The following is a 24,862-nucleotide window of genomic DNA, read 5'->3' on the forward strand; positions in this document are numbered from 1 at the left end:
CCCCCCCCCCCCCCCCCCCCGCCCCGTCGAGCCGGCCGGCTCTGCAGCCACCAGTCCACCTACTTCTCTCCGCCGCTCCCCCTCTGTTCAGGCGTCTGTCGCCTCCTACCTGCACTGTGGCATTGTCCTACCTGAGGTGCCCCCACGCGCTCTGGCTGCTCTGCTGTGGGCCTTGCACCGTGGCCAGTGGGATGTTTGAAGGTGCACATCAGATCAGGACACTGCTGCGGAAAACTGGCCAGTTGCCCACCTCTTGCAGGATCGGCCCCAGATCCTCGTCCAAGCCCCGGAGATCTGGCCCTTCCGACCTCTCCCTCCCGTTCAGTACTCTTCACAGGGCCCTTTTCCTATTCCTTCTACATACCAAGCCCTGGAGGGGTGGGGGGGGGTGGTCCTTGTCCTTAGTCTTCTTTCTGCCTGGGCTTCTCTTCTCCGCCTGGCTTAGTCCAGTAAACTCTCCTCCGTCCTCTAAACCTGGACTCAAGTATCACTTCCTTGGGTCGCATCCCTGGGCTCTGACTCCTCCTCCAGGCAAACTCCCCACTTTTGTCACCCTGTGCACTTCTCCTTCATGACACTCGAACAGTTGCAGTTTTCCTTTTATTTGTGAAAGTATTAATGTCTGTCCCTCCCATCCAGATAGTAAGGTCCAGAAGGCTGTGTCTGGTTTTGCTCCTTGTGTCTCCCGCATCTTGCACAAGGACCAGGCACCGTAAATATTTATTAAATCAGGGAGTGGAGGACTTGGCTTTGACAGGAGGGAGGGGGTGTGAATCACGGTACCTGCCGGCCTGTCAGGGGGGAGAAAGAAACCAACGTTGGAATACTTCCTGTGTGGCGAGCTCTGTGCTAGAGTCATGTTCGATGTCCAACAGAAATACAATGCACTAGGGTTCCTGAGTGGCTCAGTCGGTTAAGCTTCCGACTTCACCTCCGCTCATGATCTCGCGGTTCATAAGTTTTTGTGAGTTCGAGCCCCGCGTCGGGCTTTGTGCTGACAGCTCAGAGCCTGGAGCCTGCTTCAGATTCTGGGTCTCCCTCTCTCTCTCTGCCCCTCCCCCGCTGGCGTTCCGTCTCTCTCTCCCTCTCAAAAAGAAAGAAACATTAAGAAAAGAAGAAAAAAATACGATGTAGTGCATGTAATTTAATTTTTTTAGTAGCCACATTAAAAATGAGTAAAAAGAAACAGGCGAAATTAATTTTTAGAACACATTTTACTTAATATATTCCAAAATAATACTATTTTGACACATAACCAATATAAAAACACTATTAATGAAATAGTTCACATTTTTGCGGGTGTGCTAAGTCTTTGAAACCTCGTGTGTGTTTTCTGCCTGCGGCCAGTCCATTTCAGTGTGAAGGGCTCATTTCAGTTTCCAGGGCTCAGGGTACACAGTACCTGAGCAGTACTGTGGTAGGAACTGCCGTATTGGGCTGTGCAGTTCTAGAAGCTTTGCCTACCTGTGGCATTTAATCCCGTTTACTTTCTTCTAAGGTAGTTATTGTCTGCATTTTACTAATAAAAATCGTGCGGCTCCTAAAAGTTACATTGCCTACTGGTGATCATGCTAGAGTTTGTGAGCGGAGGAGGAAAGATTAGGACCAGTACCCCGTCTGGAGTCTGGAGTCTGGTCTTTCTATACCCTGTGCTGCCTGTAGGAGGTGCCATGCAAATTTGGGGGTGCAGGGAGTGGGGACGAAACTTGAGAACAGTGGCACCTGTGGGTAGATTGCCTATTCTGTCTGGTTTCATGCACAGTAGTGTGCCGGCATGCATCGGTGCCCCCTGTCTGGGTGGCTCAGGGACAAGCATCTTTGATGCAGTTGGAGGAAAAGCGTGCAAGACAAGTCCTTCTTGGACCTAGTCACTGTACCTCAGCACAGTGGACACCAACTCGGCCCGGTCCCCGGAGCTGGGTAGAAAATGTTTGCACCCTGCAGCATTTCAGAGGTGCTGGGAGCACCACGCTTGGGTTAACAGCGTGGCTGTTCCGGTCCACAGTTGCTCACTGAGTGAGGTTTCCCTTCTTGTGAGGCCAGCGCTGTCCTAGGGCAGTAGAAGTCACCACCTTCGTCTTCAGGATGCTTACTGTGGAAAGACGAGGCCAGATCACAGGGCGATTGATTAGATGATATGCACGACATATCATGATTGCACGATGATATGCAATGAAGAGTGAGGGAGAATCAGTGGTTGTGCAGGGCCCGAAAAGTTGCTGCCGAGGCCAAGCTGCGTCACGTGCTTAAAAGTGTTGAATTTGAGTTCCTTTAGGTGGGTGGGTGCTTTGCAGTCTGCCACAGTGCCTGTGTAGACGCTGTGTGGCTTATTTCCTCATCTGCCCGGCTGGTTAAGGCGTTTGAACCTGTCACCCCACTGGGCATCCTGGTTTAACGTGAGTCACCAGGAAAGGTTCGCTGAGCACCTGTTATGTGCCAGGCCTTGCACTGGCCCCTGCTTTGGAAGCGACTAAAAAACTCTCCAAGGTGCTCCTTCTAGAAGAAAGTAGTATGGAACACCTGCAGCAGCGGTGCTTTGCCTTTTGTATTGATTCTCCTCCCCGATTTGCCTTCACCTGTGTTGTCATTTTGTCATCAACGTCCTGTAGCCTGGCAGGTCAGGCCGCTTCGTGCTGGGGAACGCGGTTAAGGCATTTTTGTAACTTCTTCAAGTTCACACAGTTGGGATTCTGCTATGCTTAAAATGATTCACGTAGATCATCCCACTTAATATTCACACCCACTTTGTAGAGTAGGGTTGATTTTAACCCCCATTTTTACAGATACAGAAACTGTTGGAGGGGGATCCAAACCCAAGTCTGTCCCACTCCAGAACATAAGCTCCTAAGCACTACGTGACACCGCGTCACTAGCAGGTCACGGTGGAAAGAGGCCTCAAAAACGTCTAGTCTGACCCCCTCACGTAGATCAGGACAAGAGGCCTAGAGAGGCCTGTGCTCGTCACCAATCTGGGCAGTCAGGTCTCCTGCCCTGCAGTGGGGGGAACCTAACCCAGACATGGGGGGGCCAAGACCTTCTTTTGTCCCCAACTGGTGGTGCGGCCTTGCCAGCTTCTCCGGACCTCAGTTCTCCTATTTATAAAATGAGAGGGCTTGGCCTGATTTTACAACACGAACAATGCTGTGTTGTTATGGTGGGTATTGAAGGAGTCGGGCCCATAGCCCGGGATTTCAGCCATAACCCAGGACTCTTCACAGCTCACCACACCCCCTCCCTGCACAAGCTCTGCCGCCCTGTTGCAACCACAGTGGTCTGTTGAGGGGAAACAGTTTCTTAAAGTTCGTCCATATTTTCCATCTCAGCGTCTTGTTTCCAAAAACCAAGGTAAGTGGTCTGCAAACGCTGACCCCCTTCTAAATCCGTCGATGATTATAATTAAGGATTTATAAAGTTCTAGGCAATGAATAGTCCTCTGTCATTAGTGTTTTTATTCTCTTTTTAAAGGCAGTTAGGTGTCGGGGCATCCCGGAGGGTATTTTTAGTGTGAAATTCTGCAGGCCCAGCCGTGTGCTGGGCATTGTGCTGAAAACTTTGGGGAAGAGAAGGCGGGGGAGTGGACACGGGCCGGATGGGTCCTGCTCTCGGGTGGCTAACGGTCCAGTTGGCTGTGGCTCCTAACCCTGACCGCCGTTGGGAACACTTGGGTGGGGAGGGGGAGTCGGTGGCGTGGGGTGGGCATTGATGGTGCACAGCCGGGGTTGAGAACCACTGGCCTGGAGTCTGATTCTCAGACTTGAACGTGCATGCAAACCACCTGGGGGTCTTGTCAGAAGGCAGATTCCGACCACTGAGTGGGTGATTGCCCGTTACCGCAGGCTCCCAGACGACTGTGCTGCTGCTGCTGGAGTGCAGCTCACACTTGAGTAGCAAGAGAAGAGGCTGCACATAGAGAATTGCAAGTCACTGGGATTGTGGAGGGTTGTGTAAGAGACTGGGAGTGCCGGTGAGGATGCGGTGAATTCTGCCTGAGGTGAGAAGACTAGGAAAGCCACTCAGATGAGTCGTTGTGTGAGGCGGGCCTTGAAGGATGAACGGAAGTTTGCCACTTGGACGAGGTGGAGGGAATAATAGCTCAAGTGAGAGCACAGGTTCAGAAGAGCCTGATGTTTGAGGGAGCAGGATGGTCTGGTGTGATATACTAGCATGATGACAGTGCGATGACAGTTCTGGCCTGAAGAGCCACGTGGACCCAGAGTGAGCCAAGTGCTCTGCTAAGGAGTTTAAACTCCGCTCTGTAAGCATAGGAACGCTGCACAGTGATTCTCCGCGGGGTAAGAGGAGACCCAGGTGATTCTTAGGGTAGGTGTTAGGAAGAAGAAGCCCAGACAGGTACCCAGTTCCCATACCCTTACTCACTGCACTTTGGCTGCAGGTTAGTGGCTTTTGGGTGAGTCTGGTGTCCCACAAATTTCTACAAAAAGAAACGCCAGGGGCGCCTGGGTGGCCCAGTCGGTTTAGCATCCGGCCAGCTCTTGATTTCGGCTCAGGTCGTGATCTCAGGTTTGTGAGATCGAGCCCCGCATCGGGCTCTGTGCTGACAGCGCTGAGCCTGCTTGGGCTTCTCTCTCTCTCCTTCTCTCTCTGCCCCTCCGCTGCCCGCCCTTCCCCCCTTTATATAAATAAACTTAAAAAAAAAAAAAAAGTCAGCTGCTGTTGGCGTGACGGTCCTTCTCAGTGTTTCTAGCAGTGAGCAGTGCATGGCAGAACTTGAATCTCTGCCAACCCAATTCCCCCCTTCTGCACCTCAGAGCTCATCCTCATTCAGTGGCCCGAACTAAAGTTGAGTCACTTCTCAGATGAGAAGATTTCAGAAGGAGAAGCCTCTAGTGAGATTGTGGTTTTGATTAGAAAGAGGGTGTGACCTCCAGTTCCCTTCCTGGTGTGGCCGACTCTTTTGCAGGAAACATAAACCAGACTCACCCATGTCGCCCCCACTGAATCAAAAGCAAAAGAAGAGAACAAAAAAGCACATGTCAGTCCATATCCTTAAAAGAACTGGGGGCGGCAGGGGGCGGGGGGGGGGGGGGCCGTCACGGCCTGGGCCATCATTGACAAAGCTCCACGGGGGCCCTTGGTAACAATGTTGATTTTGTAAACACACCTTCCAGAAGCCGCTTAGGGAATGCTCCATTGGAGACACCGAAGCCACGATTTTTCCCCAGCTTTGCCTTTGAAACCCGGTGCTTTCATTCTCCTGTGTTAAACAGAGTTCTCTTCCTCAGATCAGTGTGTGCGTCTCTCATCTCTGCCGTTCTGTGGCATTTTGAGTTTTTCCAAGCCGGCTTTACATCTGTAACACTTCAAAGGGGATGGGAGGTGAGGGCTGGCAGGGTTGTTTCATCCGGAAGAGGTGTTATCACTCCTTTGCCCCCCCCCCGCCCCCCCCGGGCCTGGATGTGAACTGCAGCTCCCATATCCTGGCTGTTTGGTGGTGAGCTCTGGAGCACTGCTGAGCGGCCGACCAAGAGGCTATTTATAACCCCGAGAGTTTTGCAATGTTACTGAATCGCTTCGACCTAATTTCCACTTCCTTTCTAAAATGAAAATGAGAAGAGTAAGCAAGCCAGCACTGAGAGAGTTCCCCACAAGGAGACCCTTCGTCCGGGAACGTGCACCGGACCATTTATTTACTGCTCCTACTCTCCTGTCTCCTGGTGCCTCCAACAGAGAGGGAAGCCAAGGGGGGTCATTCGCCCCTTTCTTGTCGGTAGCGTCAGGGGCGCCAAATCTGGTTTTCCGGTGAGACACGTTCTCACGTTAGAGATGACGGCAAAACTCTCAACACTGGAACTACTGTGCAGTTGGAAGGTGGAAGGACGCGGAGGGAATGCCAGACAAGCAGCACAGTTCTGGCCAGTCCCTCTCCATTCAGAGGCAGGCCTGGTTCGTAGGAGCTGAGGAGGTCAGAGCCGACGGATCTGTGCAGACACTGATCCTTTCTGAACCGTATCGGTATGCCGGGTGCCGTGCCAGGTTGATGAGCTACAGGGTGTACCTGCCCTGGGAGAGGAGCTAGTGAGGAAGAGAGACACGTAAATACACAACTATTGTAATAGTATGTACAAGAACCACAATAATAATACCTGTAACGGAGCAGGACGAGAGCCTTCGTAGAGGTCTGGACAGAATGCTGTGAGAACAGAGTGGCCCCCTCCAATCTCATTTTGCTAGGGAAAAGTGGGGAAATGGTAGAGAGGAAGTGACATGTGAGCTGGGCTTTGATGTTCGGATAGGAGCTCGTTTGACCATCCATGGAAGGGGGAGGATATGCAAGGGTACAGAAGAAACGAGGGGCGCCTGGGCGGCTCAGTCGGTGGAGCGTCCGACTTTGGCTCGGGTCACGATCTCGCAGTTCGTGAGTTTGAGCCCCGCGTCAGGCTCTGGGCTGACGGCTCAGAGCCTGGAGCCTGCTTCTGATTCTGTGTCTCCCTCTCTCTCTGCCCCTCCCCCGTTCGTGCTCTGTCTCTCTCTGTCTCAAAAATAAACATTAAAAAAAAAATTTTTTTTTAAAGAAAACAAATGAAAGAACATGGCCTGCCTCACAGAAATACCAAGTATGCTGGGAAGATCTGGCTAGATTATGAAGAACCGAATGCCACACGAGGAGGTGTTGATCTCCTTCTCCAGACAGTGGAGAACCGTTACCTGTTGGAATAGTGAGCTCTTGCTATACAAGTCTCTCAGCCTCAGTGTGCTTAGGCTACAGGTACAGCAAAACCAGAATTCTCCAGACACCTGCTGTGGGCCACGTACAGCACTGTCTGCTTTTCACATGGCCTTCAAACAGCACCAGACTACCTGGGATCTAATTATTAAGGTTAGCCGTGTCACATTGAGCATGGTACTTAATTTCACGGTGCCTCTACTGTCTCTTAAATGGGGATAATAATACGCCACACAGGGTGGCTTTGTGGATTAAATGAATTAATACAGGTAAAGCCCTCAGGATACTACCTTTGCACCACGCAGTTGTTAGCTAACGTCATCAGCATCAAAGAAGTACGATGTAGAGGGAAAAGAACTAACTTTGAAGTCATAAGACTCAGCCGTGAGATCCAATTCTAATACGATTTCTCTCTTTTTTGGGAGGGCAGGGAGGCGTGGGAAGGAGCTGTGTGGAAGACAAGCTTCTCAACCGGTCTGAACTTCACTTGCCTCATCTGTGTAAAGAAGGGATGATTTACAGGGTTCTCTGAGCATCAGCTGTAGAAATGCCATAGAACTGAGTGATCGGCTATAAAGAGGCTGTCTATCTACTAACTGTTACGTACAACTGTCACATACATGTCACCGTATCACTGGTCTTTTTTAAACACATCAGACTTACCTAAGTGGGTTTCACTCTTCATTAATTCAGCCAGTGTTAATTGAGGACCTGCTCAGTGCCATTATCTGTTTTGTTTTGTTTTTAAGTTTCTTTACTTATTTTGAGAGAGACAGAGAGTGAGTGGGGGAGGGCCGACAGAGATGGGGAGAGGGAGAATCCCAAGCAGGCTCTGAGCTGTCCGCACAGAGCCCGACGTAGGGCATAAAGTCAGGAACCGTGAGATCACGACCTGAGCCAAAGTCAGATGCTTAACCGACTGAGCCACCCAGGTGCCCCTCAGTGCCGTTATCTTAAGCCTGTCATGCTGCCATCTGTTTGGGCCTCCATTTAGAGTTCCTTCAAAGCTTGGGGTCAAACTTAGCCTTAGGCTTTTTCATTGCAATGAACAGAAAAGCAGTCCAGGTCCATTGAAAGGAGTTTTTTTGGCAGGATCCAGGGGAATTTCAGGCACCCCGAGTGTAGGAGTTGGAGCCGTGGAATCTGGGAAATCATCAGGCTTTTTCCATCTCTTTTTGGGACTTTGTGGTTTCTAGTTTGTGGCCTCTGCTTATCTACTGCACATTTCCGGATTCTTCCTGCAGAACAGCTTCCTCTGAAAGCTCTTGGTTTTTGCTTCGTGGTATCTTTGACTTGCTGGTGGCTTTGGCTTGGCAGGGTCCCTGCTGTGAGGCAGACTGCAACATTTCTGATCCAGGGCCCGTTGTGATCCAACTTCCTTAACCCGTGTCTTTAAATTTAGGAGAAAGAACTGGATTGGTCCAGCTGAGGCTGAGTGTTCCCCTCGGTCCCATTAGCTGGGGCACCGGTGGGGAGGGTGTCATTCAATATGAACGGACTGCCTGCACTTGATGAGAAAGGGCAGGGTTGCTGAGAACTATCTCCAAAGACAGTATCCAGAAAGGAGTTCTAACAGATACTGGTTGTTTCTTAGCAACACATTGAACTAAGGGCGTAGTTTCTTTGGGCGAGGACTTTGAAGTGGGCAGTCTTCATTTGGGTTTGTAAGTTCTACTTTAGAATCATGGAGTTTTAGACTCAGGAGGCACTTTACACGTGGTTTAGTTCAACACTCACATCTCACAGTAGAGACTTGGGTGAAAGGGACGCCTACACATCCCCTCCCCCCACAGCACTTAGGGACAGGACTGTGACTAGGTCCTGAGTCCGTTGGATCCAAATCTAGTTCCTTCTTCTGCAGCAAAATCATCCCAGCCCAATGATCTTGCTGCACCTGCACTGCCTCCTTATTTTAAAGAGAAGAACTGAACTAAGTAATAGATGGTCTAAGAAAGCCGTACTGTTCAGTTCCATGTATTTACAGTACAAAAACAGGCAGCACTCATGTATGGCAAGAGAAGTCAGAAAGGAGTTGCCTCCTGGAGGGCTGGAAGGTGGGGGATTGATTAGGAGGAGGTAGGAGGGAATTTTCTAGGGTGATGAAAATGTTTCAAGTCTTGTTTTGGGCAGTGGTTATAGAGAGATTTTTGTATTTTTTTTTAACTTTTTTAAATGTTTATTTTTGAGAGAGAGAGACAGAGTGCAAGCAGGGGAGGGACAGACACACACATACACACACACACACACACACACACACACACACACACACGCAGAATCCGAAGCAGGCTCCAGGTTCTGAGCTGTCCGCACAGAGCCCGACGCGGGGCTCGAACTCACAGACTGCGAGATCATGACTGAGCCAAAGTCATATGCTTAACCGACTGAGCCACCCAGGCGCCCCGAGATGCGTGTGTTTCTATTATATATATATACACAATTATATATACATATATATATATATATATACCTGTATATACATGAGCTCTGCCTTTCACATATATAAATATACATGATATATAAATTATATCTCAGTTTTAAAAAATGATCTCACAACTGTATAGTCATTCCTCCTAATTCTGGCACATTTACCACTAAGGATGGGGATACCTGCCCCAGGCACCCCGAGATTCATGGTACCACCCCTGCTGTGCTGTGTCACTGGAGCAGAGCTTCTCAGCCAGGAGCTATTCTAATGGGAACAGTTGCCAGAGGCTCATTGTGTATCTAGGCCCATAAACATTGCATGTGGAAAATTCTGCTTGGAGCTGAGAAGCTTTTAGGGGTCATCGGGCCGGCCCCCTGCAACCCCTTCAGGCTTGATTTCGTTCCAGCGAACCGAAATTCGGGCTCGCTCAGCGGGGAGGGGAAGAGCACTGGCCAAAGCCAGCCCCGGGTTCTGTCTCCTTTACTACTTACGGGCTGGTGGAACTGAGGCAGTTTAACCAGCCTCTGAGCGCCAGTTGGGTCCTCTTCAGACAGGAGTAGTAATCTGATTCCGCCTACTTCCTGAGGCTGCTGGGAGGGCTCAGCAAAACCGGTGGAAGCACGTTGAAAACCATCTCTCCATTGCCATGTCCTGAAAATGCTGGTATTTTCGACAGTTGACTTCTGGAGCAGCCCGCCCCGATCAGGACATTGGTCGTGGAAGCTTCCCTCTTTCTGAGACTCGTGGGTGTGTAGGGGAAGGAACCGTGACCCCTTTCACCAAAGGAGTGTGTGCTTCCCAGGCTGCGAGAACCGACATCTGTGCCGGAGCCTAGCAGTTGACAGCATAAGTGAATAACAGCTTAGCAGCAGCTAGCATGTTCCGGGAGGGCCGGGCGGTCTTCGTTAGCGAAGCATGAATTGTGGAGAGAGGCTGAGCCCGGTGGATGCAGGAGGAAGGTTTTTTTTGTTAAGCGAGAGAGAGGCCCCGTCCTGAACCTGTAGGTGAGGAATGTAAATATACGTGGAAATAACCCATCAGTCGAGTGACTTCCCTTCATCAGACCTTGGAGAGAAAATGCTTTAACTACTGCTTGGAGCACCACTAAGCTGGCAGTTGCCTAGGATACCAGTCACATGGGCCCATCTTCCAGACCTGTTCAAAATGATTCGTTTTCCTTCATTTTGGAGACACATGGGGGAGGGGGGTCAGAGGTACTTCCGGAGCCTCGTCCTCCTAGAGACGGGCCCTTGTGTGAGTCTGTCCTCACCGCCCCACAGTTGGGCTCTCAGCAGCCCTTGCCCTTGGCAGTAGGGACTAAAATAGCATTTCCTGTCCCAGTTCTCTTCCCCGTTTTCTGAACTCTGCGTCATCCCACACAGAGGAGGCTCCACACTGTGTCCTTTGAGGGGGAAGGAGTGGCAGCAGAAACTAGAGACGAGGCGAGAGAGTGTGTGGCCGGGCCGTGCCGACACCGGGGGGGTCCTCCTAGGATGGCTGCAGACAGAAGGGCTGGCTCCGCTCAGCTAACCACTCGACCGAGAACAGGCTCTGCCTATTCCTATCTGTCTCAGAGCCTATGCTTCTCCCTCTCAAGGTCCCAAGGCCGGCATTTTGCAGTAAATTCATCCTCCTACCACACAGTCCTCCTGACCCTTAGACCAAAGTGTCACATCGGCAGATCTTGCTCCCGGCTGATCTGCAGTTGATGGATAGGCTTTGTCCCGTTTCTACTTGCTGATTTAATCTAAAGAGACAGAAAGCCCAAGGAGAGGTTACAGTGTGATATAGAAAAATTCCAACCAAGTAGTTCGGCGTGTCACTTTGGACACTATCTGTCTTCTGATTCTCCAAAATATCTGAGGAGCTCTCTCTTTCCTTCTTTCTGATTCTTTGTCTCCAGGCGGCTGTGTTTGTGTGTGTTTCTTGGAGAAACAGGGCCCATTGGGAACAATGCCACCACCATCAGACATTGTCAAAGTAGCCATTGAATGGCCAGGTGCTAATGCTCAGCTCCTTGAAATCGACCAGGTAAGCTCTGAAATGAGAAGCAGAGACGCGGGGAGCAGGATCTGGGAAGTGCATGGCAGAGGGTGTCTTCGGGGGTGGGGGCCGTTGGCATCAGGAGTAAGAACCAGCAACACGAACGTCAAGGCCTGTCCCGCCCTGCCCTGTGGAAGGTTGGTCCCGGCTTGGGAGAGGCTTCCTCTCCGGGAGGCAGTCCACACGAAGGCCCAGGTTGATCCTTCTTAGCAGCCCCTCATCAGAACCTTGGCGTGAATAGCATGTGGTTGCTGGTGAAAGATCTCTCTCTCTCTTTCAGAAACGGCCTCTGGCATCCATCATCAAGGAAGTTTGTGACGGGTGAGTAGGAACACTGCCAGACCTTGAGAGGAGTCTCCAGTTAGTTGCGTCCCCGGAATGGGGCTTTTGTGGATCATTGTGTTACAAAGGAAGTAGCTGAGGAGGATGTCCCTAAGAGCTCCCCTAAATCTTTTTTCCTCCTTTAAGCCCGAGAATGTCCTGCCCGAGGTCCTGGCGGGGTGCGAGGCCCGCCCCGAATTGCGCACACCACCTTTTCGCGGTGCCCATCTTTGTGCAAGTTGCTTTTTCTGCATCTCCGCCTGAACCCGTGGGATCCCCCCATCCTCCAAACAGGCCGCCCAAGCCCTTGAGCGGCTGGGCTGGAAATGAACACGTGCAGCCTCTAGCCAGGCCTGGAGGGAGGGCCCAGTGTCTGTACTGTGTGTTTCTTACACAGGTGGTCCTTGCCAAACCCGGAGTATTACACCCTCCGTTATGCAGACGGCCCCCAGCTCTACATCACGGAGCAGGTCAGTGCCGAAGCAGCAAGTCGGGCCTCACTCGGAAGCGAGCCACCCAGGGAGGTGGCACTGTCGGCCTGGCCGACCTGCGGGCAGCTTCTGTTTATTGGGGACGCACCAGCCCCTGCTTCCTCTAGTGGCTGGAAAACCATGGCTTCTACATCCTGAGGGCTCGGGGCACACGGAGGGGGTCTGAGTTCTCGGGCAAGAAGCACGTGGAAGGAGGCCTGACCAAAGAGGCTCAGTTACGACCACTTTCAAATGACAGCAAGTTCTCGTTGATTCAGCTGGCTTGCGCCATTTTAATATTTTATCTCAGCTACTCTTTTTTCCTCTTTGCTACCCAGACGCGCAGTGATATTAAGAATGGGACCATCTTACAGCTGGCTATCTCCCCGGTAGGTATTCGGCTCTCCTCGGGGACGTTTACTTAACACATTAGATGATCACCCACCTTAGGCCAGACTCTTTTCCAGCAACCAAGACTACAGAGCTTAAAAAGTCAACCTTTGAGGGGCGCTTGGCTGGCTCAGTCAGTGGAGCAGCCGACTCTCAATCTCAGGGTTGTGAGTTCAAGCCCAGTATTGGGTGGATATTACTTTAACAACAACAACAAAAAAGTCCATCTTTGCTTTCACGGCCTTGTTGGGAGTAAACAACCAAAGGCCTCTCTTAAATATCTTGACAGAAAGTTGCTTAGGGAGCTGTGGGGGACTCAGAAAGGGACCGCCTGGCTCAGCCTAAGGATTCCCAGAAAACCTTCCCAGAGAAGGGGGAAGCTTAGCGCAGATGTTGAAGGATAAGCAAGAATCGGCTGAAGAAAGAAGGAAATGAAAAGTATCCCGAGCAGAGGGATGTGCTTTGGGGAAGGCGGGGGTGCTGGGTGGCAGAGGGCCCACAGCAGCCAGGGGAGAGCCAGACCTGGAAGGGTCCCGGATGGCAGGGGTCTCAGATGGCCTACTCATGGGTTTGGACTTTATGCAGAAAGGGAACGTGGGGACATTGAAAGACTTTCAGCAGGAAGGTACATTATGTTTAGATTTCTATTTTAGGAAGATCACTTTGGTGACAGTGTGAAAGATGGGCTAAAAAAGGAAGGTTGGTGGTAGGAGGAATCTTTAAGAAGCTAATGAGCCCGTGAAGGCAAGAGACAGTGGAGACGGAAGGGCAGGCATGAGAAATATTTAGAGGTGAACCAGGGGATGTGGTGACATCCCGGATATGGAAGGAAAAGGGAGAGTTTGAGGTGACTCCCCGATTCCCACCAGAGTGGCCCTTAAAGGCAACCAAGGGAGCAACCAGAAGGGCAGAGAGAAAACCAGGAGCAGGAAGTGGCTTAGGAGCTGAGGGCAGGGAGTGTCGGGACAGAGGAAGGTACGGTCTGCAGTGAGCAGAGAGCAAGAAAACCGGGAAGAGAAAAGCCGTTTGTTGATCTGGGAAGCCCATTGGTCCCTGGTGGCCTCTGCGAAGACAGTTTTGGTGGGGTGATGGGTGACAGACAGACTGCAGTGGCAGCAGAGTGAGGTCCGTGACTTTACCGCGCTGTCAGGAAGCTCGGTCATAAGAGGAAGTAGACACAGAAGGCAAGAACTCGGGGATGTGGAGCCCAAAAGAGAATGCTGTTGAAAAGGGACTAAGGGGCGCTGGGTGGCTCAGTCGGTTAAGCGTCCGACTTCGGCTCAGGTCATGATCTCACGGTTTGTGGCTTCGAGCCCCGCATCGGGCTCTGTGCTGACAGCTCGGAGCCTGGAACCTGCTTCGGATTCTGTGTCTCCCTCCGTCTCTGCCCCTCCCCCACTCGTGCTCTGTCTCTGTCTTAAAAATAAATGAACATTAAAAAAAAAAAAAACTTCTTAAAGGGGTAAAACATTCATGTGTTTCAAAAATCAAAAAGTTTGACAAAGATGCAGTGAAAGGTCTCCCTCCCTGCCCTGTCCCTCATCTACCTAGTTCCCCGCCTCCTCCACCCTTTACAGTTGCTAACTGCTGGTACAATTTTCTTTTATGTGTCTTCGAGAATAAGCTAAGATGGGAGAGGAAGGTCGATGGTGCAAACAGACCGGGACCTTACTGGGTCAGGACAGGAGGAATCCAAAGCCCGGGTGGAGGGATTTTCGACTGCTCAGTCCCCAAGGAGGACCGTCAGGCATGGGGGTCGCTTAGGTGGAGAAGGGCTGCCAGAAAATTAAGGGCATGATGACACGGGTTTTCTTGGTGAGGGACGAGACTGGTCCGTCTGCGCAGAAAAGCGATGCGGAGTAGTAACAGCTAAGGGTTCCGGAATGCCGGCATTCTGCTGAACGCTTTACATATGTGCTATCATTTAACCTCGACAGACACCCGATGAGATGGGTACTCCTGGCAGCCCCATTTTGCAGATGGGCAAACTGGGGCTTAGGTTAAACGACTTGCCGCTTGTCACACAGATAAAAACGTGGCGGAGATGCCTCTCAAACCCAGGGCTCTCTGACTCCCTGCCAGTATTCTCACCAGCACGTTCTCCTGCTCCCCCGCCCCCCTTCCCGAACTCTTCTCATCTTAAGGACTTCGTTTCCCCCCTTAGCTCTGCTAGCTTAACGTGACAGCCCGGGAGTTGCTTTCGCAGACGTGCTGAAGCGTTTTACAGACCTCCTGCGCAGACTAGTTGACTTTCTCGGGAGTACATCTCTCTGGAGCAGGAGGCAGCGGCCCAGAAACGCTGTCTCAGGAGGAACGTTAACATTTGGAGTTGGAAGTTTCTAAGTGTGATGCAGACCAGTGTTCTTCAAATTGTTCTATCCTGTGACCTTTTCTCGTGGCGTGCGCCTTCTCCGCTATGGAGAGTGTGGAGGATTTCTGTGTCCTTGAGAGCCGTGTGCTGCTCTAGGGCCGTCTTTGTAAGAATAAAAGAGGAAAGGCAGAGGGGAGAGAGGTGAACCGGCCTGACTCTTTTGCCAGCAGCAGGAGCTGGGCTGCGGTCACTTGCTTAGCACTGTAGCTGAGAATATGAATTAGCACACAAAAAATCAAGAATGATGAGTCGGTCACTTGCAAGGCACTGACTATAAAGCTAGTAAGTTCAGCAAGAGGAAGGACCAGCGAACACTGGGGAAGGGCTTATGGCTGAAGCTTGTCCGAAAGGAGGCAAGCAACCTGCTGGGAAAAGTTGGTGGGCTAGGAGAAAGCTCAGTCACCAGCCATCACTTTGAAAAAGCTATTTTGAAAGCTGCCAGCTCCTTGATACTCTTAAAGTTTCCCCAGGACTGTCAGTTTTGAAGAACAATGATACGGACTTACAGAGAAGGTTAAAAAAAAAAAAAAAATTGTCAGGCTTACCACATTTTCAGATTGAAAGGGACCTTAAAGGGGATCATCAGATTAAATCCTCCATCAATTCAAGAATCCCTTGTGCGGCATCTTGGCCAGCCGGTTGTCCAGATTCTCCTTGATTGCTTTTGGTGACTGAGAGCTCATTACATCAAGAGACAATGTCGTCTACTGGCTGACGGCTTAAATTAGTAGAAAACTTCCCTCTGTTGAGCCAATATCTGTTTCTCTGTCTGCCAGAGGTGGCGACTGTTGTCTCCTCAGTGTCTCTTGTAGTCCTTCAGTGGGAAGTTTTTGTAATCCATAGACCAGAGTGCTACAGAAAGGATACCCATAACTACAGATCGGTCTTGGCATACTGGTAATTTCCTGATTGATCCAATAAGCATGTAGTAAGCAACTCCTAGACAGTGTCAACAACAGGGTCTGCCTCGGGCTGGATGGCCACAGAAAGGCCTTCATGAGCTACTCACAGAGCGGTAACCTGCCGCGAGGACCAGATGGCACACATCTTGTCTCTGGTCTCGTAGTCCCGGGCTGCACGCCAGCTGATGGAGAGGACCCAGTCGTCCAACATGGAGGCCCGGCTGGATGCCATGAAGGAGCTGGCCAAGCTCTCTGCCGACGTGACCTTCGCCACCGAGTTCATCAACATGGACGGCATCGTGGTGCTGACGCGGCTTGTGGAGAGTGGAACCAAGCTCTTGTCCCAGTGAGTATTACTGGGCTCTTGCTCGGGATTTCAGAGACTCTGTGCTCAGCGGGGCACCCTTCCCTCGTCTCCACCGAGCCTCTCGCACTTACTGGGCACCTTGTGTGTGCAGAGCAGCGTGCCAAGCACTAGGGTCTGCACAGAGGAATGCACCGTCACGGTCCTCAGTCTCGTAGTCTAGCTGGGCTCTCACAGATGCTGCGAAGGAGCGAGAACAGGGGCTTCAGGAGTCAGGAAGAGAGAAGTCGGTTCATGACAAACCTGTTAATTTATGGAAAATGATTGGCCTGGGGGAGGCTAGTGAGCAGACTGTCCATTATTGACCAGAACAGGGGTCTGTTCGTAATCACCCCCTGCTTCCTCTTCTCCCCTTTCCAGTCGCCTCCCCACTTACACACACGTGCACACACACAGGCCTTCCTCTCTGTTCGCCATCTCCCCCCCACCCATTGTCACGGGGAGACGAAGCTCCGCAATTTTCCATCTCCCTGCTAGGACGGGAGTGGTGGGGAACCGCGCCGTGAGCAGCAGTGAACGAACAGGTGTTTAGTTAGCCGTCTAGGCCTGTGGTGCCTCAGCTGGCAGAGAGGGAGTCAGAAATCTTTCAGCCGATAGATCAGCTATTGAAATTTTCAGCCAAACCAAGCAGCTAATCATGGGTGTTTGTCTTAAGTCTCCGATTTTGCAGCTGCACTGAAATCCTGAAGCCTCCCGCTGCCATCAGCGCTGGCCCAGGACTTCCGCAGTCTGCCGGGAGTACAGCATTTGGCTGGCCTTGGTTTCCTCCTCTTTAAAACGGAGACGCTGCTTCCATTGCCGTCTTGTCACGAGGAATTAATGGGTCCGAACGTGCCTCGCCATTGGGAACGGCGTTTGTTAAATCGAGAGCACCGTACAGATGTATAAAGGGTTGTGTGTAGAAAGAGGAGGGACACAGGAGAGAAGACATTGTAATCGCCATCCTCCTCCAGCGCTGCGGTAAGGCCCTCGCCACAGCCCTGTGATGTTAACGCTGTGAGACCAATGCGGTTTTACAGAGGAGGAATTTCAAGTTTGGAAAGGTAAAATGTGCACAGTTAGTAAATAGTTGACCAGGATTGAACCCATGTCTGAAGTTTGTACTCCCTGTCCTGCACTCTGCCCCCCCTTGGCCCTGGACATGGGCCGTGGGCTCCCTTGGGTACCCCCGCCAAGTGTTGGGGTTGACAAAGGTCTGATAGCTTTCTCGGGTTGGGAAACGGATGAGTGATTGTGTTTCCCTGAGATGAGGCAGTACGGGGAAGGAGAGCCTGACCCGCAGCGGCCCTTCCCAGAGACGGATGGACACCTGGACAGAACTCGCAGCCACACCGCCTGACCCCTGGTGTGGTGCTGACGCCGGGATCCGCCCCTGTTGCGGCTGCCGTCACACCTGTGTTCCCTGGTTCTGAATCTTTGTATTATTTTGTGTGTGTGTTGTTGATGTCTCAGCTACAGTGAGATGCTGGCATTCACCTTGACCGCCTTCTTAGAGCTCATGGACCATGGCATTGTCTCCTGGGACATGGTTTCCATCACCTTCATCAAGCAGGTGAGGCCTCCGGCTTTCCGTCTTCCCCGCCCCCGTCAGTGGCCGCTGGTCCTCTAGGTTCACGGAGGGATGCCGGCGAGATCGCCGTGCTGCTGGCGGTCGGCTCTCTATCCCCGAGGCCCGTTTTTTTTTTTATCCTCACGCTCGGGCCTTCCTGGGGCTCCTGAGAGAATTCCTTCATTGCCCTCGAAGATGGAAACGGGGCTCCCAGAACTGGAGGTGGCCAAAGCAGGACGGGTTGTCAGTGAGACCTGGGACGACATGTATGTCATCATACTGACATTGTATGTCAGTCTGCCTCCTGCCGGCGGGTCTGCAAGGCAACCTGCTCGGGTTGTCAGATCGACCTGGGTGCCTGGGAGGGCATACTTTGGCTTTCCTTTGTTCTGTAGGGAGGGGCAGCGTCACTTCCAAAAAGTGAACTAAAACCAATGAGTAATGTATCTGCTGACCTAGAATCACACCTGTCGTTGGCTTGGGACATTGGGAACTTCCTGATGCCGGAGATAGTTAGGCAAAAGTGAAATGGGCACGTGTTGAGGACATTATAATGGAGGTTGAGAATAACGGGGAGTGATGAGCTTACAAGACTTTGCGGGCTTCCTGCCTCTTGAGCCTCTGCCGGCCTGTGTGTGTGTAGGGGCACAGTGTGTGTGTCAGGAGAAGGGCCCATGGCGATGAAAGGAGTTCCCGATGTCAGTAAGATCCTGTGCTTTCTCCACTCAGCTTTCCCATGCCTGAACCCTCATTTTGAAAACAAAGGATCGAGCCCTTAGATTTTGAGGAAACACAGTTGACTGGAAGCTGTTGTTTGAATTTGAATTGTCCATGCCTAGGGACCATAAACCAGACACCGCTGTCCACATGGGGACAGTGGCCCGGTATGGATGGCATACCAGGAAGGAGAGCCTTCGTGGGCTGACCTCAGAGACTCGAGTCGCCCGGCATGCTTGGGCCCCGGGCTCCCTGACTGATCTGGCCCTCGCTGGCTGTAGATTGCAGGGTACGTGAGCCAGCCCATGGTGGACGTGTCAATCCTTCAGAGGTCCCTGGCCATCCTGGAGAGCATGGTCTTGAACAGCCAGAGCCTGTACCAGAAGATAGCAGAGGAAATCACCGTGGGACAGCTCATCTCTCACCTCCAGGTGTGAGTAAGAGACCCCGCCCCGGCCCCCTTCTCGCCTCTTATTCTCCGTAGGTCTCCCAGCCCTACCCCTTTGCTTGTGTTCCAAACCACTGGCCTGCTTGTTCACTCATTCGTCAGCACTTTCACACTCTGGGAACGCTCCCGGGATTCGGGCCCCGATCGTGTCACGCTCCTGCCGCAATCCTCCGCGGCGCCCCTTGTCCCTCAGGCTGAAGGGAAGTTTTCCCGGCCTCCCTGTACCGCCGCGTCCCAGACAGAATTAGATGCTCTCTCCTCTTTGGGCCAAATAGTCTCTGTTTGCACCTATGAGAATTATATAGAAAATCCCCTGTTTTTGTTATCCGCCTCCCATTTTAAGCTTTGAGCTCTCTAGGAAGAGGGACCAGTCCTTTTTGGATCCCTTGCTTTGGTTTAAGGAGAAGTCAATTAATACTTGAGAATGAACACTTAGCAAACTAGCAGTATGCTGTGTGTGTGGGGCCGGGGGGAGGGTAGCAAAAACTATTGTACAGGACACGAGTTCGGGCTTTCCATTCAGATCCCGGCTCCACTGTGTCCTAACTAGGTCTCTGCCTTCCACATGTCACCTTGTCCCATCTGGTCTCCGTGTCCTCGGGTCCAGGCTGGGTTCACCTTCTCCATTACTCAGACTTGTGAGGCTCAAAGGGGTTAGAAGGTCTAGCGTAGTGGCCAGCGTAGGATGGGTATATAATTCAGGAGTTTTTTGTTCTTGTTTGTTTTTGAAGAAGCTTATCCCATTCCAGGCCATTTTGTCAAATGGTAAAACCAGAAGACAGATGAGCCCTTTGGAGCCCTGTTCCTCTCCTCCCCATTCTTTGTACTTCACTTTAACCCTATTTAAGGGGGCTGGGCTCCCCAAAACAAGGTGGTGATACTGGTGACTCCTTTGTTCCCTTTTAGCCTTTTGGGCGTGGACAGAGTGCCGACAGAATGACCTGTCAGGCCCGGGGAAGCCAGAGCTCCCGGCTTTGCTTATTTATAGCAGCCTTGTCTTCATTCAGCTGTGCTCCCAACCTGTACCCACCCCACCCTCCCGCCAACAGCCCCGATTTCTCCTTGTCACTTCTAAGGAATTCTTTAGTCTCTGTTTTCATACCCCAAAGCCAAAAGGTTGTTTGAAGTGAAGGGAACATTATAAACTCCAGATGGAGAGTTCTGATTTTCCTGACGTCAGACTTACCTGTTTGTTTCTGAATCAGGAATGACCCAGTTGTGTACCCAAGGATGATAGAGGACAATGGCATTTCTTAGGGGTCAGTCCGTGAATATTTTCAGCCCGTAGCTACTACCAGAAATTATGTCCTCTGCTGTTGGGGCTGAGAGATACTTAGTGCCCTCCGTGAGACCTCCAGGATGCCCCCACCCACGCACCCCACCTGAGCAGGAAGTCTGTTAGCCCGTCTAAGAAGAGAGCCACGGAATGCATCCCCAGTGCGGCCCTTGGAGACATTTTGCCAAGTGCTTGGATTATGAGATTCCAGAGAACGGTTGTCTTTAATTCATTCGTATTAAAATGAAATAAGTTTTGGGGCGCCTGGGTGGCTCAGCTGGTTGAGCATCCGACTTGGTTTTGGCTCAGATCATGATCCCAGGGTCATGGGATTGGGCCGTGCGTTGGGCTCCGTGCGAACGTGGAGCCTGCTTAAGAGTCTCTCTCTCCCTCTGCCCCTCCCCGGCTCGTGCGCGCCCTCTCTCTCTCTCTCCCCCCAAAATAAAAAATAAACAAAATGAAATAAATTTGTAGTTGAAGACTTTGAAAATAGGGAGGAGCACAAAGAGTCAATCCTTTTCCCATTTGCCCACCTGCAGGCATAACTACTGTTCACGTTAAATTAACTGCCCTGCTCGTCTTTTTTTCTGTGTGTGTTTTTGTTAACAAAACTGGGAGCTTACTACACATACTGTGTGTACCTTGACGTTCTTATGAAATAATATCTCTTGAACGTTTCCCCATGTTAAAGAGTCTTGGTGGCTCTAAATCTTTTTTCCATGCCATATGCCTTTGAAAATTCAGTAACAGTTATAGACTCTCACCTCCTTGGAGAAAATAACACATAGTCAACCCACCGCATGGAATAATTTCTGCACCATTTCTAGGGTTTACAGACACTCCAGGCTCCTCCCCGAGTCCCAGGTGAAGAACCTTCCCGACGTGATTTTTATTGATGATTTACGGCTTGAATGTGTATAAACAGAGTTGTGACTGTGAACATTTGGATTGTTTACCATTCTTTCTTTTTTCTAACAGTACTTGAATGAAACACTTTGCCCAACTCTCTGATTCCTGTCTTTGGATAAATTGCTATTAGCGGAGTGGCCGGGTCACAGAGTATGCCCACTTTCGAGGCTTTTGAGGCTTCGCCCCAGACGATTATTTGATGACCATCTACGAGCGACTGCTGTAAACGCCCCACGGGGCTCTCGCTGGTCCGTCTTCTAATGTCCCTCTGCCTTCTTTCTCCACCGGCACAGCTCCAACCAGGAGATTCAGACCTACGCCATTGCACTGATTAACGCGCTTTTCCTGAAGGCTCCTGAGGACAAGCGACAGGTCTGTGGCTGTCTTTTCAAGCTTTTCATCTGGGCTCTTCCAGGAGAGGAGTTGTCACCCACCTACCCTTCGCTGCACGGAGAGCAGAAATGCAGCCATTTCCCCCAAGAGTCCCTTGCTCCTGTCCCTGTGTGTCAGGCCCCCTAGTTCCGGGGAAGAACTAGAAGGGGACCCCGCGGGTCTCACGTCAGAGCAGGGGCCTGCAAACTTTCTCCTCTAAAGGGCCCGAGAGTAAATATTTCTTGCTCTGTGGGCCGATGGTCTGTGTGGCAGCTGTCCCACTTTGTCGTCATAGCCAAAGTAGCCTCAGACAATAGGAAAGCAAATGGGTGTGGTGTCTTCCAGAAAGACCTTAGATACCCAACTAGGGGACAAGCCCAGTTTGGTCTTAGTTGCTGACCCTGGCTTAGAGGGTCAAGAAGAAGGGGGAGGAGACCTTCCAGGCATCACTGTCAAGTCCACGGAGACCCTTACTTAAGGAAGCAAGGCGGGGGGGCGGGAGCGGGGGGACTTCGCACAAAGTTTCACGTATGAAGGCCTCTGGCCCAGATTCTAAGCTGCTTTCTTCCCCTGCTCGTTAGCTGTGTGACATAATGCAAATCACTCTGCTTCTCTGAACCCCAGTTTCCTCATCTGTAACCTGGGAGCGGCAACATCTGCCCCGTTGACTTCACGGGGATGTGAGGAGAAGAAACAAGACCCCTGTCTTACAAGTGAGGAAACCAGGAATCAGCTGGGCGGGGAACGAGCACTGACCTGAGTCCGGGGCCCTGAGGCTAGGTGCTCTTCTGGGCCGGGCAGGTGCTTTAACCTCTGGGTCTCCGTTGCTCTTTCTGTAAATGAAAGGGCCAGATTAAGTGATCGCTAAGGGCCCTTCCGACACTGACACTCTAGATACAGCTGGGAAAAGCCCAAGTGGTGTATACAAGACTTTAAAATTCTCCGTCAACACCATGGGCTCTTTAAAGTTGAAATCCACGTGGGTTCAGGCACTGAGCTCCTGGTGGGTTCCAGTGGGAGGAGCCGGAGCGTCCATGGTTCCGTCTGTCCTCGTCTTTCTTGGATGGCTTTGCTCTGTTAATCTCTTCCTTCCTAGTCCAGTTTTGAATGTGAGCTCATTCTCCCATCTGCTTCTCTCTGTGCTTTTTGCTTTCTGCCGGCAGGACAAGCACCTTAACCCTCTAGACCTACCTGCCACTGTAAGTAGTGCTGCTTCGTGGAAGGGGCCCCAGCCCTCTTCCAGGTGGGGAGGTCAGAGCTGGGCAAGAACCTCACGTTCTGGTGCAGGTGCTCAGGAAACCGTGAGACCCAGAGTTCTGGGTGCTGTAGATCCCGTTCGTCAGAACACTCCGGGAAGCGCTGAAGATTAGCGTCAGGTGCAGGAGTGAGGGGATGTCCGCCCTAGGGAATGCTGCCCAGTCTTCCCTTTGTAACCTGCCTTTCCGTGAGTTTGTGGGTCAGCCCGGGGAGATCAGATTCGGAAATAGCCTGAGACTTTCGCCGAGATGATCCCATGGACGTGTCGCCTTCCAGCTTGGTACAGCAGAGAGTGAAGATAAATCCACTCTCTGGATCCACGCCCTGGATGCGTCCTAGACCGTAGGAATCTGACAGGGTTTAAGACAGTTGACAGAAGGGAATTTGCCTGCTCGCTTCTTGGCTAGAGGGAGCTTTAGAGGTCGGCTGTACGAGGCTGAGAATGAGCGCTTTGCCCCAGCACCGCAGAGGAGCTTTGGGTGTGAGGCCGTTACATTCTGGGAGCAGACCACTGCCACTTACCCGCTTTGTGAGTTGTCCACAGCAAGGCCGAATCTCAAGCCGACCTCCTCTAGCCACCAGAGAAGCTTCTAGGCCACCTTCTCCTCTGCCAGCCGGCGTGTGTGCTCAGGGGAAGCAAAGTACAGCTTAATGTCCCTGGCAGCGTCAGCCATTTGGAATATGGCTAGAAATGGAGAAGCGAGAGGAAAAGGCCTTTCAGCTCCGAGAAAAATGAGACCCTCACAGACACCGCTCCGTGGGAGAGGCGTGACAGCTCCCTCAGGCCCAGTGATTCAGAATTATCCATAAAATTAAATTAAGGCAGCAGTTTAGAAAGTGAAGTCATACTAATTAACGTGCTAAGAAGTGATGGCCAAGATTGGAAGGAGGAGACACAAGAATTATGAAGAGCTGTCAGAAAGATTCAAAGCACAGTAAGCTGGGACCATTTTTGTTTAGGGGGAAAGAGCGGCACATTCAAGAGCTCCTTGGGCTATTACGGAGTCACAACACGCTGTTCTTTTTGTTGAGCCCAGTCCTTGGCAGTGATTAAATTATAATCGTTGCAGTCCCTTCAAAAATAAAGAAACGTATATATTTTCAGAGGATTTGCTTAAGAACGGTCCCAGTAAGGTCCTGAAAGGACCCTTAAGGCTTCGCTCCCCGGAAGACTCATTTATGGGGGATACTTTATTTCCCAAGCGTGCCAAATAAATAAAGTGTTACTGTCAGAATCTGAACCAAATATAATAAAAAAGGTGACCCTATTATGAGAAATTACCCAAAAGCACCAGCACGCTCTTCTCCAAAGCAGTCAGAAGTGAGTCACAGACTGCTCACTGTTCCAGAGCATCCGCTCCCCGGCTCCACCAGCTGGTGCGGCGCTGGGGGGCCCGAGGGGGGCGCTGGGACCGAAGCCCTTTCCTCAGCTTGGAGGAGGCCCATCCGGCCGGTGGTGTGTGTCTGCCTGGAACGGTGCATGGGAACCATCACGCTGCTCTGTGCTCCGTACGCATTGTCCATTGCCCGGCATCCTCGTAACACAAGTGTCTTGTCCTGAACAGTCTTTGTTCCTCTTTGAGGACGATGTGGTTGATTGTGCCATCGGGGAGGGACACCCTGTGTGGCTCCGTTTGCATTCCCAGAGGGAAAAAAAAACACAAGGGAATTTTTTCAGAGTATAAAAGATGTTGGGTGGGTCCATGGATTCTTTCCATTTGCCCACTTTTTATTTGAAAGGAGAAAAAAATTTAAGAGAAAAAGCCGCAGAGCTCCGATGCCACTTTCCTCTCGATAGTTGTCACAGCTGGGCGCGTGCCATCGTGCCTTACATTTGCTTGTTTTTCTCAATAGGATATGGCCAACGCATTTGCACAGAAGCACCTTCGCTCCATAATCCTGAATGTAAGTTCCCGCAACAAGCTGTGTTTTGTTACTAGTGATAGCAAGTATTACTGTTACTGTGATGGTGTCATTAGTGAAATTACTATCGAGTGGGATGGCACTCGGGGAACCAACGGGTAGGTGCGAATAAGCCCATGCTAAGCTGGGAAGCTTTTTCTTATAATCCTCGGCAAGCGGAGTTGTCTCTAGGAGGCTGCCCCACCAGGAATTACAGAGCCTCTAAGGAGGTCCTAAGGCCAGCCAGCTACACGGTTTGTTGCCCTGCAATTCCAAAATTTTTTCCAGAAGGAATGTGTCAAAATAGGCCCCAAAGAGGAAAGGGATTCTTTCAGCTAACATCCATCAGACCTGAGTTGTGTGGGGCACTGCTGGGGATGAACGAGACAGTGTGGTGTGTTTGCTCCCAGAGATCTTCCGGTCCAGTAGGGATGGTGCTCTAGCAGTGTGTGGCCAGTGGT

The 24,862-nt window shown here is 51.4% G+C and overlaps 1 protein-coding gene across 4 annotated transcripts in view; it reads left to right on the plus strand.

Moving 5' to 3' along the window:
- ELMO2 (engulfment and cell motility 2) overlaps positions 1 to 24,862 on the plus strand; it is a 39,158-nt gene that overhangs the window by 688 nt on the left and 13,608 nt on the right. For 2 of the 4 annotated variants that reach the window (XM_040446873.1, XM_040446870.1), the window contains exons 2-11: positions 11,014 to 11,141; positions 11,434 to 11,474; positions 11,872 to 11,944; positions 12,283 to 12,333; positions 15,772 to 15,953; positions 17,424 to 17,523; positions 18,519 to 18,670; positions 21,164 to 21,242; positions 22,406 to 22,441; positions 24,354 to 24,404. In XM_040446873.1, the coding sequence (XP_040302807.1) occupies positions 11,064 to 11,141; positions 11,434 to 11,474; positions 11,872 to 11,944; positions 12,283 to 12,333; positions 15,772 to 15,953; positions 17,424 to 17,523; positions 18,519 to 18,670; positions 21,164 to 21,242; positions 22,406 to 22,441; positions 24,354 to 24,404 (843 nt within the window). In that variant the 5' untranslated portion in view covers positions 11,014 to 11,063. Of the gene's footprint in view, positions 1 to 6,730; positions 6,839 to 11,013; positions 11,142 to 11,433; positions 11,475 to 11,871; positions 11,945 to 12,282; positions 12,334 to 15,771; positions 15,954 to 17,423; positions 17,524 to 18,518; positions 18,671 to 21,163; positions 21,243 to 22,405; positions 22,442 to 24,353; positions 24,405 to 24,862 lie in introns of those variants that run through there. The other 2 variants (XM_040446871.1, XM_040446872.1) reach the window with 2 other exon arrangements.

This window comes from Herpailurus yagouaroundi, unplaced genomic scaffold (assembly GCF_014898765.1).
Source record: "Herpailurus yagouaroundi ecotype Mexico unplaced genomic scaffold, PumYag 196, whole genome shotgun sequence".
Taxonomy (NCBI): domain Eukaryota; kingdom Metazoa; phylum Chordata; class Mammalia; order Carnivora; family Felidae; genus Herpailurus; species Herpailurus yagouaroundi.